Here is a 17,096-nt window from a genome sequence, read left to right on the forward strand (position 1 = left end):
TGCTATGCCATGTACTTAAAAAGTAGATAGCAAAGCTCTGTGGTAATTAAAGTCTTTTTTTTCTCAGCATCACCATGACTTGGGCTTGCACAAAGCAAACATTACTGTCAGTCGGCTGTGACTCTTATGAAGTCTATGCATTGAAGATGGTAGTGAAAGACTGAGGAAAATGCAGTCTTGCATATTAATTTTTCAAGAAACAAAGGGACTGAATCAATTGAGTTCAAAAGTCAAATGAGTTTCTGTAAGCCCTTTTGTGAGAACTTCTGGATAAAATCTGTGTAGCTTCTCCCTTGTACATCACCTCTCCTATCTCTGCTGGTTTGTACCATAGCTATTACTTTTCCTTCACGAATCAAGGTTATTTCTTTAATTCCAGGCAAGACTGGGGAGGCAACAATGTTATTTGATTTTCCAAGGCTGGTCAAGAGATAATGTAGAATTTATTCTTTAAAGGATCAGAGGAAATAACATAAATTAATCTGTCCATTGTCAGATATCCTTGGATAACAATGTCACAGACAAATAAAGCAATAAACATTGCTTCCTTAGGAAAAAAAATCACATTTAAATGCAAAACTTCTCTCTACGTCTTCTACAGATGTACATTTCCCAAATTCCAATCTCCTCCTCACCACTCCATGTTAACCAAGAATAAGACATTCAGAGTTATTTGTATCAACAAGTATATATCTGGTTTTAAAAAAATATTAAATCCCATCTTTGAACATGACATTCAGTTCCTGTGATGAGCTAGTTACTGTTCTAGGAGGGACAAAGATCACGTGGAAGAAAACAAAGTAACTCAAACAGGATGCCTCTGTTCCCCTTTGGCAACTTCTCATGATTCCTCCCCACTCCCTACACAGACTGGGTACAGTCAATAGATAATGCATAACCCCAAACCCACGCGGTTTCTTTTTGCTATCCAGCAGTAGCAGAGGAAAATAATAATGCTGTGTGTTTCTGAAACTGTTTAAGAGGAAGGTTTCTGTGGATGACAGTTTGTTCTTATGGACCTTACACAATACAGATCATCCTGGGAAGTCATTGTTTCAAACCCTACACCCTTGGTCTGACACTATTCCAGGACAAGTAAATTCAGCAGCACTATGCTGGCACTGATTCCACTATCCCATATCTCTGATGTACACGTAATGTACCTGTGCCATTTCTGCTCGGGAGGATGTAATGGGAAAGGTGAAAAGCCCATGTTGTTACCTTTGGCTGGGCAACATGCCCACCTCAGCCTGAGGTGCAGACACGCTGGAGAGATGGCTGGAGAACCGCCTCCTCCCAATGGCACCCATAAGGTATGCTTCCTGTTCACTTACCACACTGGGCATACTCAGGGAGTCATCTGGAAAGAAAGAAAAACACGGGAAAGGAGAGGAAACAACGACCCCAAGCCCCACCTGCATCTTTAAACTTGTCAAGTGAGAGCAGAATGCCAAAGGTGTACCCAGCACTTACTTACCAGGAGCCCAAGCCTGCAAACTGGAATACTTCCATTAGATTTTACAGTCACAGTCCAGATAGACAGATGCATAAACCCTTCGGGATGAGGAACCCAGCACACACGGGGCGGGGATTTGTGTATGCTTTCAGCTTATATGGCTCTCAGGAAAACATATTTGGGGAATGCAGCTTCCACTAGAGATTAATGCCTGTGATTAATAAGTTACTTGTTAATATATAGTGCTTCTGGCATAAAAGCTTTAACTGGACAGTTTGCTGGTGTGAAATAAACTGCTGCTATGACATAGCAAAGCACTGTTACAAAAAAGAAAATGACAGTGAAATGCAAAACTGACACCCTTCAACACCCTTTGGGACATACGTTTTCAAATGACACCAAAAAATCGGATAAATTGGCTCAAATACATCATACTGCAACCCAGTTGTGCAGGCAGGCAGATTGTGATCAGGACTGTTTGAATTTTCAGCACTGTTTCAAACTATATGTAGTACCTGGAAAGAAATGACTCTCTTGTGGGTTTTACCACTATAGCATTTAATTACAAATAAATAAAACACAGGGGAGGTTTGTATAATTTTCTCTTTTCTTTTTGACCTTTTACAACTCTGATGTACTGAGATATTTTATGGCAGCATTAAACCAAGGCAGGACTGAGGCAATAACACCACCGTCAGATAGGAAGATAGCTCTTCTCATTCCTCATGGTGGCTCAGAATTAATCTGAGACTGAAACCAGAGTTTGCCACAGTGAGAGTAAATATCTGAGAAATGTATGAGCAGTACAACTCTGGGTGGATTGGACAATGCTCAGGGATGAACACAGCTAAAGTAAAGTTGGGCCGAGCCCAGAAAGTTCTGGGCTAACTGCTATTTTGAGCCCCCCCATTTTCACTCCATTTGTTGGTGTCTTTGGGAAACAGTCAGCAGTCCTCAAATACAGTTGTGAAGTGCCTGAGTTTCGGGCACTGAGGCAACCAACTGTTGCAGCACGAGAAGCCATTGTCCCTGCTAGAGCAGGGGGAAGCCTAAGCCTGATGACACTGGAGTAGAGTTTTCTACCCTAGCTGTCAGTGATGACACCTCAGAAGCAGAGGGACATCTCAGAAGCAGAGTAGGCAAAATTCCAAGAGTAACATGAAACTCAGCTGAAATGACAAACCAATATTCAGGACATTACAATTAAGTCCCCAAAAGATTTACTATCCCATTCCTTCCAGACTGGTACCAGAAAGCCTGCCAGCTGCCCAAAAGGGAGATGAGCTTTTGTTGTCAGTAGGTTTAAGGCTTCATTTCCTCTTTGTTAATTGTGTGACACAAGCACATAGACATTCCACCCTGCAGGGAGCCACAGCTGGATCCCATGCAGCACAAGAACAATATATTCCTCCATTGGAGCATCTGGACAGAAGTGATGAGCAGGAAGTACTAAGATCCTGCAGGAACAGGATCCTAACTACAAAGCCACAGCCCCTGCCCACTGTCATGATGAATGTCAAAGAGAGGGCTGGTTGCCAAATGCCTTGGCAGCACTGTAAGGATTGCATGTCTGGCCAGGTCTCAGACACTAAAAATCTGCCTGTGCTCTTCCCTTTTCCCTGCCACAGCTCAGGATGCAATGAGGTGGTGTGTTATAACCCAAGCTTTTACACCACGAATGGTGTAGCATCCACATCAGTTTCTTAGCCTTGTGCCCTCTGCTCATGCTGGGACAGGGACAGCTGCCTTCCCCTCCCAGCCAGTCTCTGGGGCACCAAGAAAACCTCTCCAGTGTTTGGGACTTAGCTGGAATCAGAAGCCACATACTTTCTTCGTCCTCCTCATCTGTGCGGCTCAGCGTGTCCTGCGAGGCCTGCTGGGAGGGCTCACTGTCCTGCTCCCAGACCGTGCCGGTGCCGGTGTTGGAGCGGGACATGGTGGCCAGGCTCAGGCGGTACGCCGAGGTGGAGGTGCCCACGGTGCTGACGGATGTCTTCCCTTGGTAAGCTGCGCAGGAAGGGGAAAACCAAACCCAAGTCAGTGATGGCACTGGAAATCAACAACCAGCCAAGCATTCCTATCACACTGGGCACCTCATTCTGCCTGGACTGGTGGGACAAGGGTGGCAGAGGTGATAAAACACACACAGCTGTCCTGGCTCACCTCACCTCTCCAAAATCTGCCTGGTTTTTGCAGCCTTCCCACCATGTTTTCCAGATCAGCTTCAACATTTAGGAACAAGGCTGATTATTGCCAAGGAGAAAAGGCTGAAGCATTTTCTTTTGAACTTGGTTTCCTAAGAACAAGGCACATAAACCCCTGGCCGTGTGTGAGCAGCGCCTGCCATCTCGTGGCTACAGGGGTGGCTGTCACGGGAGAAAAGTGTCTCTCATGCTGGAGAGAAGCTGACCTGCACCTCATAGCTGAGAAAAATCAAAGAGACCAAGAGGAGGAAGGAGGAGGCAGATCCGCTGCTGCCAAGCAGCCAGATGTGTCTGCACGAGCAGTTTTGGCTTTACAGAGGCAGGGAGTGGGCTCGCTGTGCTGGGGTTGGGGCTGGCTACTGGGGAACAGGGCTCACTTGGTGGGAAAATTAGTGCATTTCACAACTAACCTGGACTTCTGTTGGCTGCCCAGGGGCAAGGCTGGGCTGAGCATAGGCTCCAGGGGCAGGCTGTTGGGGTGTGTGTGGATTGCCCCATTGCCCTGCCCTGCCCCACAAGTTAGCGCAGGGCAAGCAGCTGGCCAGACTGGGCTGATTGCCCTGAGCTCTCCCCGCCCTCCTTACCAGACCCACTGTGCACAGCCTCCTTCAGGATCTTCAGCTCATTGTTGAACTCAGCGATGAGGGAGCTCTTGCAGAGCGGGCGCGGGATGAACCGTCTCTCCAGCTGGTCGGAGATGTGCTGTCGAGCAGTCAGCTCCTCGTGATTCTCAGCTGGCTGGGCCAGAAGCTGCAAAGGTGGGACCTGTTAGCATGGCCGGGAAATGGTGCCCAGGGAACTGGGACAAGTCTCCAGACCAGCAGGAGCCTGTAGCCAGCAGACAATCCTCTTTGTAGGCAGGAGGTTCTGACTCCAGCTCTGAGGTTTCCACCTGCCTTTCAGGTTCAACCTTATATTTGACTGAACAGATAATGAAACCTCATTGGCACAGGGTACATGGGAATGAGAGCTTGATAGAATCATAGAACCAGCTGGGTTGGAAAAGACGTTCAAAATCATCAAATCCAACTCTACTGTGGTTAATAGACCATGGCACTAAGTGCCACATCTAGTCTCATCTTAAAAACCTCCAGGTACGGTGTTTTCCTTGTGCCAAACTCTACCCTCAGACATGAGACAGCTCCTTCCTCCATGATGGTTTGGTCTGTCCAAGAGACAAGGTAGGCTAAATAAGGTGGTATCTATGTGCTAGACTACCTGGTAAGCAGGGAAGAGCTGTGATTAACTTAAGCCCTGGTTGCCTCAGCCTAGGAGCTGTCTGTCCATCCACAAAAGTCCTGTCAGAACCTTCACCCAAGAAACGGAAAGTGGAGTGGTCCTTTCTGGCTGTTATCTGTATTGCCCAGCCCTATGTAGAAGAGAGATTTCTAGAAGATTTCTGCCAACCATGCCAACACCCTCCTAGGTTCAGCACATCCGTGCTACTTCCAAGTGCTTTGAGTGTGTTTGTTGTAAAATTAAGTCCACATGCAAACACTCTCAATCCAGCCTATACTACTTTCCCATCCAGAGGAACTAAGACTAGCTGTACTCCATGGATCAGAGCTTCTGTATGACTGGCAAGCTCTTTAGTGTTGGCTAGGAAAAAGCCCTGTGATTTAGTTTCAAAGGATTCTCAGGCCGACTGACTGCTGAAATGCCACTCCCTACATACAGTTCTTCCAGGAGTGCTGTTCCTCTATTCTCAGCTGGGGAATGAGGGATACCTTGCCTTCAGGGAGTGATCTATCAGGAGCCAAAGCAACTGTTACCTTGCACTGGATGAAGGGCCGAAGGAGCACAAAGATAGGGATCCGTGTTCGCACGATAAAGTCGAGGAAATCCCACAGGGCCAGCCCTCCCACCTTCCGCAGTGCCATCTCTTTGACTTGCAGGCTCAGCCAGTACCACTGGCTGTCCAGTTGGCGTTCAAAGCAAACAAGGATCACCTTCAGGGCTACAGGGGAACACACACCAGCAAAGGGCAGTCAGAGATGTTATCAGTGTCCCTCACAAGCACTGGGGGAGGAATGGGGGCACCACAGTGGGTACAAACCTACACAGGCATGCTTGCATGCACATGCACATGCACACCCACACACCTCAGAGTCACAAGTCTCTATTCTATCAGTCTCCAAACATGGCAGGAAAGGAGCAACCAACCTTCTTGTAATAAAGACCTTAGGATCAGGACTGGGAGAAATTTTCCTATATTACACCTAAGTTGCTCTGTATTTTCTTGCTCTAGCTTCCCCTCTCTCTCCCTGCAGAGTTCTTTTGTCTTCCCAGGATTCAGATATTTTGAAAGCAGCTCAGGGGAGCAATACAGCCTTGGCTGATCAGACAGCCTCAAAAATCTTGATCAAGCATATCCACACAAAGAGTTGCCCTGTGAGCACAATAACCTCCAGGTGATTTATGAGGTAATGAAAAGGACCTTTCTAGCAGTGCAGCTGCATGAGTCATGGCCACACTGTAATCTAAAGACAAATATGATCCAGTGAGCCAAGGGCTGTAATTCACAAGAGCACAGCATTATGAAGGGAGATGAGGTTCAAAACAATGCTCTGCATTGAAATGGACAGTGACCAACACTTAGCTCACAGGAGTGATAAGGAACCTCCCCCCTTCCATACTCTCCTGATCTGGAACAAACAGGGAGGCCCAGGGATTGCTGGGGGAAGGCTGACTACATCTTTCTTAATGTGATGGCCAAGGTTGTCAGCCATCACACATCTGCATCGTGATTTGTTGGGGTGAGGGGCTAAATCAGTGGTGAGCCACCAGTTTTTCATCAGTGTTACCCCATTCCTCAGATATGGGTTAGCAGACCTTCATCTAAATGCCCTCACAGAATCAGAACCAGAGAAGCTGTTTGAAGGAGTGAGAGCTTTGAGACAAAACTCTCCCCATGTAGCCCTGACAGCTGCTGCGTCTTCAATTTCATTATTTTTGTTTCCTTTCACCTGTGGGTCATACGTGAGATAACACAGTACTACTTTGCATCATCCTACAGCGACCAGAGAGCATACCAGTCAGTAAGGATCATGTATGCAGGGCCAGCAGACAGACAGACAGCATCACCTTTCACTCTAGCTCAGGGCCAATGAGACTGTGATGTTAGGGGCTGACAGGCAGTCTGACTTGCTTTTTGTGGCTTCACTGCTGTACTCTGGCAGTATAAAAATTAAGCAACTTCTACCTGTGCTGCTCTCCTCCAGCTGCAGTGCAGACACTGCTCGCGTTGCAATATATCCCAGAGATACTCCTGGCTTCATGCTCTGGCCTGGCCCCTTGTTCAGGACAAGTCCTAAAGCAGCTCTAAAGAGGTCAGTCAGCTCCTGCCTGAGATGGTTTTCTTTGGTGCTCTCTACAGTCTTGAGCACTCCACTTTAACTCTTAGTCTTCCCAGTGGTCAGCAGAAGCCATCACTCACCCAGGTAGGCAGCCTGGCTGGTGGACTCTGCGAGCCCTTCCCGCCGCAGGTCCTTCCCTGCATCCCCTGGGGTGGAGCAGTGGGCAGGGGAGCTCTCCAGCATGAAGTTCTTGCTGCGGGAAGTGCTGATGATGCGAGGTGGCAGGAGGATATTGATAACAGTCTGGAGCAGCAGCAGGACCTCAGGCTGCTCCAGCCAGGGGCTGTCTAAGATGCATTGGGAGGGGAAAGAGAGAAAAAGATCAGGCTACATCACATCAGAGACACCTAAAAGATCCAGACCCTGTTCAGTTCCAAAATGAGGTGCATCTCAATTGTCCCCCAAGCCAAAACTCCGTCCCCCACACCTTGTTATGCTGCTTCTCCTCCTGCAAGCAAAGGCAAAATTTGTTTTAGCACCAACACACGGACACAGAGCTACACAGCACAGAGAAATGTCCTGTTCAGTGGTCTCATTTCCTTTTGGCATTCCCCTCTCCCTGACTCTTTGCTTTCATGTAGGGATTTACCAGTGAAGACCCTCTATAGAAGAAAGCAAGGAGGAGGACTTGTGCCAGACAAGTGGCATGGATTGGGCAGACTGTGATCCACAGAGGCACACGATTTCTGTGACCTCTGCTCCCCTCTGTGGCTTGTGCTGCAATGGGTTTGTCTCACCCTGCACTCCAGTTTCAAAAGCAGGAGCACATATGTGTCAGACCTGACTCAAGAACACAGCTGTAACACAGAGAAGAAACAGCAACTTCTCCCAGTGGGGTTCTTTGCAGTCTCAAACCCAAAGGGCAATTAGCTGACACACTGCCAGTGACAGAAAATCAAATTAAAGAAATAAAAATAAAATACAGAGGGCAGGAAAAGTGCAAACATCAGTTGTCAGAAAAGGAGGAGAAAAATTCTTTTTGTTAAATTAGTCAGACCTTTGCTTCCAGATCCTACTGTGAGCACAAATGGAATCAGTAGGTTTAAAAGCATTCCTTCCCTTCTTTCCTGATTGGTGAATGGGGAGACGACATGGCTTAGGGGAAAATCTTCTTTCAAAGCCTGTGCAGTAATAATAAGAAAGGATTAAACGATTTCATCAGCAGATCACGCACACAAGTCACTGCAGGGAATGACGATCCCCCAGGCACCCTGTTTACACAGTACAACACAGCATTGATGACCTGATTGAACGAGAAGCTCTCAGACCACTCAGTCAGGACTGAAAGGAATTCACAGACTAACACAGGGGTCGCCTGCTCTGGTCATAGCTAAGACATCAGAAGCTCAGATTCCTAACTCCCAGATATCATTAACAAAGTCAGATGTATCCCACAGGAGTCAGCTGAGTGCTAGTCCTAAACTCTGCACTTCTGCGAGTGGCATCAGGATCTGACCCAGACAATGGGGAATAAAAAAAGGAGCACAGGAAACTGCACAAATGACATAATGTAAATATCCCACTGTCTGGACATGGAGGCTATTCCCAAATCCATTTATTGTTCTGCCCCATCATCCTCCCTAACAGAAGAATGAACTCCTGAAAAACAAACAAAATAAATATAACCTTCTTGGCACACTGTCAAGCCTAAATTGAAAGGTCTTTCACCTTCTTTAGAGGAGATAATATGAATGACTGTCACTAGAATCTCTGCTTGTTTACAACATCCCAGTTGCTACAGACTTAGCTGTGAAATGCAACTGAACCTTGCAACTCCTCAAGCCTGCAGACCTGGGATGAGAAATTCCAGGAGAAGATGCTTTCTGATGGGGTGTGAAGTACTTCTATTTCATATCCTGCTGGAAGTATTAGGAATTATGGCTACTTATGTGCTTTTCCTGACATGTTTGGCTTTCATTACATTTAAAGCCCATGAATGAGTGAACAGGGAGAAGAGGATAATAACAGTAAAAGCTCCCAATACTTTGAAAAAATTATTAATTTCATATCTGGTTTTAAAAAATAGAGAATATTCCAGAGAAGGTGATGTTGGCCCTGGTTTTTATTAGCTTTTGATTAAAGAACCATTACCTCAGAGCTGGAAGAAATCTGTTCTCTTTCTGTGTCGGTTTGTACCAAAAAGTCCTTTTATGCCTCATGCTCTGAGGAACAGCACTGCTGCTCAGAAATACCTGCTGAAGTATGTGTCAATGCATATTTAAAAATGAAAGTTGGAGCTAGATTAGGAAATTTCTCCCTTCTTTGGTCACCATTCTGACTAATTTCATGCCAGTAGGGAGGAAAAGGGATACAGAGGCAGAAAGACTCTGTAATAGTTACGGTGCTTCTATGAGAAAGGAATAGTGATGAAATTCTCCAAAAAGGCCAGAATGTGGGTTTTTTTTCCCTCTGGACAACAAGGATGCCATTGTGTCAGTAGCTGAAAAGCCAAGTTGCCCTGTTTTTCATGCTGGCACACTGTGTGACCAGCTCAGGTAAGAGCAGAAGAGCACAAACGCCACTCTCCGTTGCACACATGGTCGCATGGGAAGACAGGTAGGGCTGCATGGATATGACCCAAGCCAGGGCTCATCTCCCTGTGGCAGGAGGCTTATGCTAACTCCTTAGGTCCTGCAGAGAATCCTAACCTGCTTGTTAGAGCTTTAAACAGCATCAATCAGCCAAACATCTTGGACTTCAATGGCAGTGTTAAGCTGATGGATGCTTGCTGTGGACTTGGTCCCAACACATGAATTCTGAGCTCAGTTCAAGCCTTCAAAAAGGAGGGGGAGAATTTACATGTTGCTTCTCTTTAATTTTTGGTATATGTTCCACAGTTTTTGCCCAGCTTTTGCAGAAAGAAAACAGAGCACCGATGAGTTGGTGTCTCAACCAGAAGTTCTAACAGGCCTGGCCAGAGGCCAGGGCAGACACACCTGTATCTGCAATGCTACAAGCCGGACAACAGCTGTGCTGAAGGGCAGAGGTGGCGAGAGATAAGGGCTGAGATGAAGAAGGGGTAATCCGTCAGCCACACTGGAGGGTCCTACCACTCCCATCACCTGCAATACAAACAGAGCACATCACCACAACTGGCTTCTTACAGTTTCATCCATGCCATATCCTCCAACATCAGTGAAATGGAGGTGTCTTTCATTGAGCACTGAGCTGGGGTGGATCTAGGAGAACCAGCCCCCTCAGTGGTCCTTGCAGGTGCTGGGGCCAGTGAGGAGAAGGCGTTCTAGCAGGGAAAGGGAGGGGAGAAGAGGGAACCAGCAAGGATGGGAGGAATGCACAGGTAACCTGGTACATTTATAAATGTACCCAGTACCAACCCTGAATGACCAGCACTGGACCGGTGGAACAGCTAGAGTTGGAGGATATGTCATGTAACAACTGTAACAAATAAAGATATGTCATCAAAGTCAAGAGTCTGTATTGAAGCTGGACATCTTTTCCCTTCCCTTGCTGATCTACTTGAAAAATAATGTCCTAAGTCTGACCCAAGCCGGGTTTTGTACAATGTTCAGATTCCCCTCAAACACAGTCTGTTCTCAGGAGCTCTAAGCATGATTCATCTCACCTGACTGACCTCAGATGTCTGAAGCAGAGTCACCTGTATGTGACCTGGTTCTCTGGAACTCCTTGAAATATCAGCACAAGGAAACAGCACTTCTTACTTATTTGTACTGTCTGAGATGTGTCCCTCAGGAGCAATTAAATCACAGGCCTGCATATGCCTGTTTCTCTCCATGACTAGACACATCTAGATGAGAGTAAGAGCGAGGAGCTACCTGGCAGACACCTGAGCTTATGGGAGATGAATGCATGCTCTTTTCCAAATTCAGTCTGGGGGAAAAGGTAGTAACCAGTTTTCTGCCAGAAAACCAAAGGACAATTTAGAAGGAAAAGAGTCAGAGCCCTTTCTTTACACCACTGTGGATTATCATGGAGACATTTCTCTGCCTGATCTCTTTTTGGGCTTCATGATGCAGCTGGTGTACACATGATACAGCATGCAGTCAGGGTGCTCCCACAGCTCACAGTGCACACAGTTCTGACAGCTAAAGGTAAAATACTCTTAGCAGTATGGGTACACCTTTTCCTGGTGGCTCTCCCTGATGTTCCCAGCCAGCTGAATGTAAGCATGATGCCTGCATTTCAGCACTGCGGAGCTTTCTGCTATTTTTATAGCACTGCCTATTTCTTAATGCAAGGCCCCTTGGAGAGCTTGTTGGCATGATTCACTCACTCTGCCATGCTTGCCTGCCAAACTGCAAGTCCATTCCAAACTCATATTTGAGCAAACTGTGTAGCAACCTCCCCAAGGAGCAACTCTAAATAGTCTGAGGGCCCAGATTTGCATGAGCTCCAGGTAGCTACCTCTTCTTGGACAAGGAACTCTTATGGCCTCTGACAGGTTGGAGCTTCCCTGCCCTTGCAGCAATGACTGCTGAATGGACTTGAAGGACAGGAACCTGGCAAAACCTGATACTGCATTTTAGCTGATGATCATTGTTTTTAAAGCCTCTCAGAGCACTGGGGAACCCTGAAAGGTTTTTTTTATAATTGCTAGAAAAAATTACAGCATTTATGTTCTAAGGAGAAAATGTCAGAGAACCCAACAACAATAAAAATGCTAGCATGGGCTTTCCCCGTTTACTTGCATTTTTTGCACATGGAATGAAAGCTTGCATGTTTGCCCACATGGCTGGAGTTGCATTGCTGTTAAACTGGGGCCTTGCCCCTAGTTTGACAGCTGCAGAAACACTGTGGTCTATCCCTGAATGACCAGGCAGACTCTGTATCATGTGTCTGTTGTAACGCACTTAGGAGAATAAACTCTACTAAGAGTGGGATCTGAACATTGTACTGTGTAAACCTGTACTAGATCAAGCCAGGGACATTGCAAACAGTGGAGTCAATCCACCTCGTAAACCCTTCTAACTAGCCAATGCCTGATGGCCTCTGACAGAGCCATCAGGGCCCTTCCCCACTGGGGACGGTAGGTATCCCCAGTGCCACCCTCTCCCCGTCTCTACCAGGTGTGTGCAGTCTCCACCACCCCACTCTCCAACTTGCAGCCCTCAACTCTCAGCTCAGTCTGGCAAAGGTGGATCTTTAAAGTGGTGCGTGGGAAGCAACGGAAATAAATCGCTTGACCGCTGCTCCCGGCCACTGTATCTCCCCATGCACCACTTCAAAAATGAACCTTGCTATCTCTAGTGTCACTTGCGAAGTCCCCTTGTGAGGGGGAAGGGGGGCAGGTAAAATGACAGGAATGGGAATGAACGGTCATCTTCAGTCCAGAGAAGTCGACAGCATGGGGAGGTTTAGCAAAGGTTCACGGGGTTGCCGCTCGGCTACTCACCAGATTGACACAGACATTGATCAGAGACCTAAGGTGAGGCAGGAAGGATATGATAGGCTGCCTCTGAAGTGTCAAACAAACCCCTTCAATCAAACTGCTGGCAGGCTCCCACTCAACCTGGCGCCTGCAATACAACAGTAGGTGCCGTTAGCCGCGGGCTCCTGCCCCCCACCAGATGCCCGCAAACACGGCACCGACACACAGGGACGCCCACAGAGGAAACGTTTCAGACAGCAATGACGTCCAAGATGAGCACAGAGTGCATGACAGAGAGAAGGTTTTACCCACGCAGCTCAGGAAAGCACAGAGCCACAGACCACACTGGGTGTTTGAGAGACAGGGAACGTAGCAGAGGGGTTGGTGTTAGCGACTCAACCGCTCAGAGCAGCAGTGGTGGAGGAGGTGTGTTTCACTCCCTGACACTTCCCTCCGACAGACGACTAATGAAAGGGAGCCCCAGCAGTCTCAGGTGTGCCTGGGTGGTGAAAAAGTCTGCTGTGCCATGCTCCCAACCTAGAGCAAGTCCTCCATCTCTGGTGGCTCGTGGATGTTTTCACTGGCAGGAACAAACCCCATCAGCTGACTGCCCTCTGTAAGCTACTTTGCAGTCTGGTCTGCTCTGCCAGAGTGACTCCCAGACACAGACTGCCCTACATGTAATCTGGCCCAGCAGTACAATCCCTATCTCCCTACCGTGTGCAGGAGGGATTATTCATTGCCTATCAGCACCAAAGTCCTTCAGTCCAGGTTCTTTTCTTCCCTGACACTTTGCTTCTTTCACCAAAACAGCATTTGGGGCTTGTGCCAGATGCTCAATGGAATCTTTCCTAATCATAAGCAGACACAGCATAGGTGACATCAAAGTGGTTCACACCCTTCATCTCAGAGCCTGACTCTTCGGGGTCAGTATAGCTCACGAGCCAATATCAGACTGTGCACCTACTGGGACAGAAGGACAAGGCTGCTATAGCTTCTTAGCTCGAGCCTAGACAATATCCTAGCCAAGCTCCTCAGCTGGCTTCTCAGAGACACATGGAGGGATCAGGTGTTCCTAGGTATTCTTCTGCAGACATATCATCGTTGAGCATCCATTGTAACTAAATCTCCATGACAGTAATTTGTTCTGGTACTTATTTTTGCATATATACTGCTCCCAGCAGACACTGAGTTTGGAGTTGGATGCCCGCAGGAGGCAGAGTGTAAGAGTACTCCAATGGCTCTGGGGTCTGGCACCCAGACCGAGCCCTAAGATCCTGCTTGGCCCCATGATGTTTAAATTGTAGTTGCTGCATTTGGTCCAGTGTCTTTGCTGTCCCTTTGGGTACAGAAGTGCAATTTCAGCCAAGCATAGGTACAGGCACAGACAAAGAGAATATGACGGGAATTTTAATTTATGAACATCCATTCAGCTCACATGAAGAGGTAAGGTCTTCAGGAACAGGAGAAGACCCCTATCTGCCTTTGAGGCAGAAGAAAGTATGAATGAGAAAAGAAAGAATGAGCGAGAAGCAGGAAAGGTATGGCAGAGAATCAAACTGCCAGGAAGGAGAAGCATCAAAATTTCTGCCTCTGAATTCCCTAAAAGGGCAGGAGTTTCTTGAAGCAGGTTGTTTGCCAAAGGAAAGCGATAGATAGTGATTCCAGAAAGAAGAGATCACCTCCCTATTATTTGCTCCATCTTTGCTGGGTATGTGTGATTCCCACTGGGAACTAAAGTTTTGTGTCTGAGTCCTAAATGCTGCTGTTCTCTAACATGATTTGGCTTCTCAGCTGAGACTGTCAACAAAGTCTCAGATTCAAGCAGTTGAGGACATACGCCCATGAGAGTGACTGAGACCAATGACTCTTTTGACTCAGATCACTGGAAATTCACAGGGCTGAGAGATTTTGTACTATCCGGACTGGATTTGTACCACTGCCTCTGAGGTAGGAACGCTCCATATTTGATACTTCTTGAGCTTGCCAAAACCTGTACCATAATGCCACTATGTGAAGCTCCAGGCTTTTGCTAGCCTTTGACTTGAAGAGATTGATGCAGTTCTGTGCCCTTTACTAGGGAACATTCAGAAGCCACTGCATAGCTTCAGACTACTTTTGTCTTTACAGAGAACGTAACAGCATAGCCATACTAGAAACAGTCTTACTACAGTCTAACTTTCCATTAAAAAATAAAATTAATCTCCTCAACTCACAGCTAAAGAGAACAGAGAGATGGTAAAAACCCAAAGACTTATTTTTGGGAAAGAAAAATGAGATTTCTGCAGGTTCTCTCTGTAATTCTTAATAACCACGTGTTTCTTCTCTTGCTACCAGAGACACAACAAAAATGTCCACATAAGCACACACTTACAGAGGTAAAAACACCTGTTAATTTTCTGACATGTTGTATAGGTTCACTGCAACACAACAGCTTTAGTCGGAGGACATACCCACACTTCAAGGCTTGCAACATCAGAAATGGACCCCAGAGGGTTCCCAGTGTACCTGCTCACCTCAAAGTAGGCATCTTGTGAATTTTATTGAACATACGATCCAATCTCTTTAAGATGAGGATAAGGGCAGGTCTCACCGCCTCAGCTGTCCAGTCAGTGATGGGCAGCATCTCCATGATGTAGCGCCGGAGGCCTCGGCTCTCCATCGTCTGCGTGTCGTAAGGTGCTAGTTTCAGCAGGGAATGTGCAATTTCTGCCAATCTAAAACCAGGGTTCATTTAAAGGAAAATCAAATACAACCTGCAGTTCTGCACACATGCCAACGAACTAACAGATGGAGCTTCAGTGACCTAGTCAAAGGAAAATGATGCAAAAGAAGGACATGCTGCAATTTAAACTCTTAGACCCTATAGAACAGTTCTGGTCTGTTAAGACTGTTTTTTTGGAATCACTTTTATGTTTAAGAACACATGAGTAGTCTAAAGATTACTTTTACATTGACATTAAATGCACCAAAGGAACATCAGGAATCATGGATGTGTGTAGCTAAAAACAAAGCACCTGAGCTGTCAGTAAAACTACAACATTGTTAATGCTTGTGAAACACAGACCTGACATCACCTGTTTGTCTGTTAATAAGTGATTTGCTTTGGTTCCGTGCTTGTTTTTCAGCGTCACCACTTAAGAAGTCTCAGTATGCAATTTTCAGGTGTTAAATTTTAAATACAATGTGCTCCCCATTGGCTTACATAGCATGTACTTTGTATGATTACTCCCTGTATCTTTGATTTGTTTCTCCTGACACCTCTGTAGAGTGTGTTCCTGTTACTTCTTTGCCTGCTGCTCCATTGCCTTGCCTTGCCTTGCCTATTCTATCCCACCCTTGGCTTGCCATACCTTCCTCTCCCTTGGCTTGCCTTTCCTACCCCTCCCTATCCTACCCCTCCCTTGCCTCACCTTACCCTAACCTTGCCAGGTTGCCTTTCCAATGGCATTTTCCATACTGACTGTGAAATATTGAGTTAACAGTGTGCCCTTGTGGCTAAGAAGGCCAATGGAATCCTGGGATGCATTAAGAAGCAGGTCGAGGGAAGTGATCCTGCCTCTCTACTCAGCCCTTGTGAGGCCACACCTGGAGTATTGTGTCCAGTTCTGGGCTCCTTGGTATTAGAGGGACATGGAGCTCCTGGAGCAGGCCCAGCAGCCAAGATGATTAAGGGACTGGAGCACCTCACTTATGAGGAAAGGCTGAGGGAGCTGGGTCTGTTCAGTCTTGAGAAGAGATGACTGAGAGGGACCTCATTAATGTATTCAAGTGCCAAGATGGTGGAGCCAAACTCTTCTCAGTGGTGGAAACCAATAAAAAAAAGAGGTACCAACAAAAACTGATGCACAGGAAGTGCCACCCGAATATGAGGAAGAACTTTACTGTGCAGTCCCTGAACAGTGGAACAGATTGCCCAGAGAGGTCGTGGATTCTCCCTCACTGGAGGTGTTCAAGAATTGTCTGGATGCAATCCTGAGTCATGTGCTCTAGGGTAGCCCTGCTGGAGCAGGGAGGTTGGATCAGATGACCCACTGTGGTCCATTCCAACCTAACTGACTCTGTGAAATACCGTGGCAGCATTTAACTTACACTTGTACTTTGACAAAGACCTACTGAAACACTTGTATTTTAGTGGTAAACTAACTCAGAAATAAAGCTGCATCCACTAATAAAAGGGATAGAAACCTGCATACTCCCTGAAATATCTGCAGACTTTGTAGTGGCCTATTACAATACATTCCTATCCGTGTTTTGGGCTTTTTCTGAAATGCTTTTAAGTAATGGAACGTATTTCTATTCTGTTTATGATCTGCCTAGCAATATCAAGGGCAACAAATTCCTCAGGTTAACCAAAAGTGGCATAAAAGTGCTTCTTCATCTAGTGTTTCTTTATTATTCCTGTTTAAAACTCTTTTGTCCTAATATGGAGTAGGTCTTTTCTTAAACGCTGTGGAATTTAAATTATCATATAATTGAGCTTCTTGCTGGCAACACAATGTTCATGGGTCATAATGGTATATGAAAACTTCCTTATGCATTATAAAGTATGAGATCCATTTCATCCAACTTGAGATGTCAAACTCAATTCATCTTCTAGCTCTGTTAATGTGGAAATAAGCAACATGGGAAATTCTTATCTTTCTGAAATACTGGAATAAATAGCTCATTGGATGTGCATCTCCCTTTCCATTGGGTCCAAAAAGATTGTTATGACTTTTGCAGAGAAAATA

At 46.4% G+C, this 17,096-nt stretch overlaps 1 protein-coding gene across 1 annotated transcript in view; it reads right to left on the bottom strand.

Annotated features, from left to right (window-relative positions):
* Nucleotides 1-17,096, bottom strand: part of UNC80 (unc-80 homolog (C. elegans)) — a gene marked incomplete at its 5' end in the record, with an annotated part of 127,435 nt that overhangs the window by 10,403 nt on the left and 99,936 nt on the right. Inside the window, 9 exons of the mRNA XM_009073891.1 lie at nt 1,222-1,360; nt 3,284-3,463; nt 4,245-4,410; nt 5,433-5,617; nt 7,097-7,303; nt 8,014-8,137; nt 9,953-10,078; nt 12,388-12,511; nt 14,880-15,080. Of these exons, the coding sequence (XP_009072139.1) occupies nt 1,222-1,360; nt 3,284-3,463; nt 4,245-4,410; nt 5,433-5,617; nt 7,097-7,303; nt 8,014-8,137; nt 9,953-10,078; nt 12,388-12,511; nt 14,880-15,080 (1,452 nt within the window). The remainder of the gene's footprint in view (nt 1-1,221; nt 1,361-3,283; nt 3,464-4,244; nt 4,411-5,432; nt 5,618-7,096; nt 7,304-8,013; nt 8,138-9,952; nt 10,079-12,387; nt 12,512-14,879; nt 15,081-17,096) is intronic.

This window comes from Acanthisitta chloris, unplaced genomic scaffold (assembly GCF_000695815.1).
Source record: "Acanthisitta chloris isolate BGI_N310 unplaced genomic scaffold, ASM69581v1 scaffold7994, whole genome shotgun sequence".
Taxonomy (NCBI): domain Eukaryota; kingdom Metazoa; phylum Chordata; class Aves; order Passeriformes; family Acanthisittidae; genus Acanthisitta; species Acanthisitta chloris.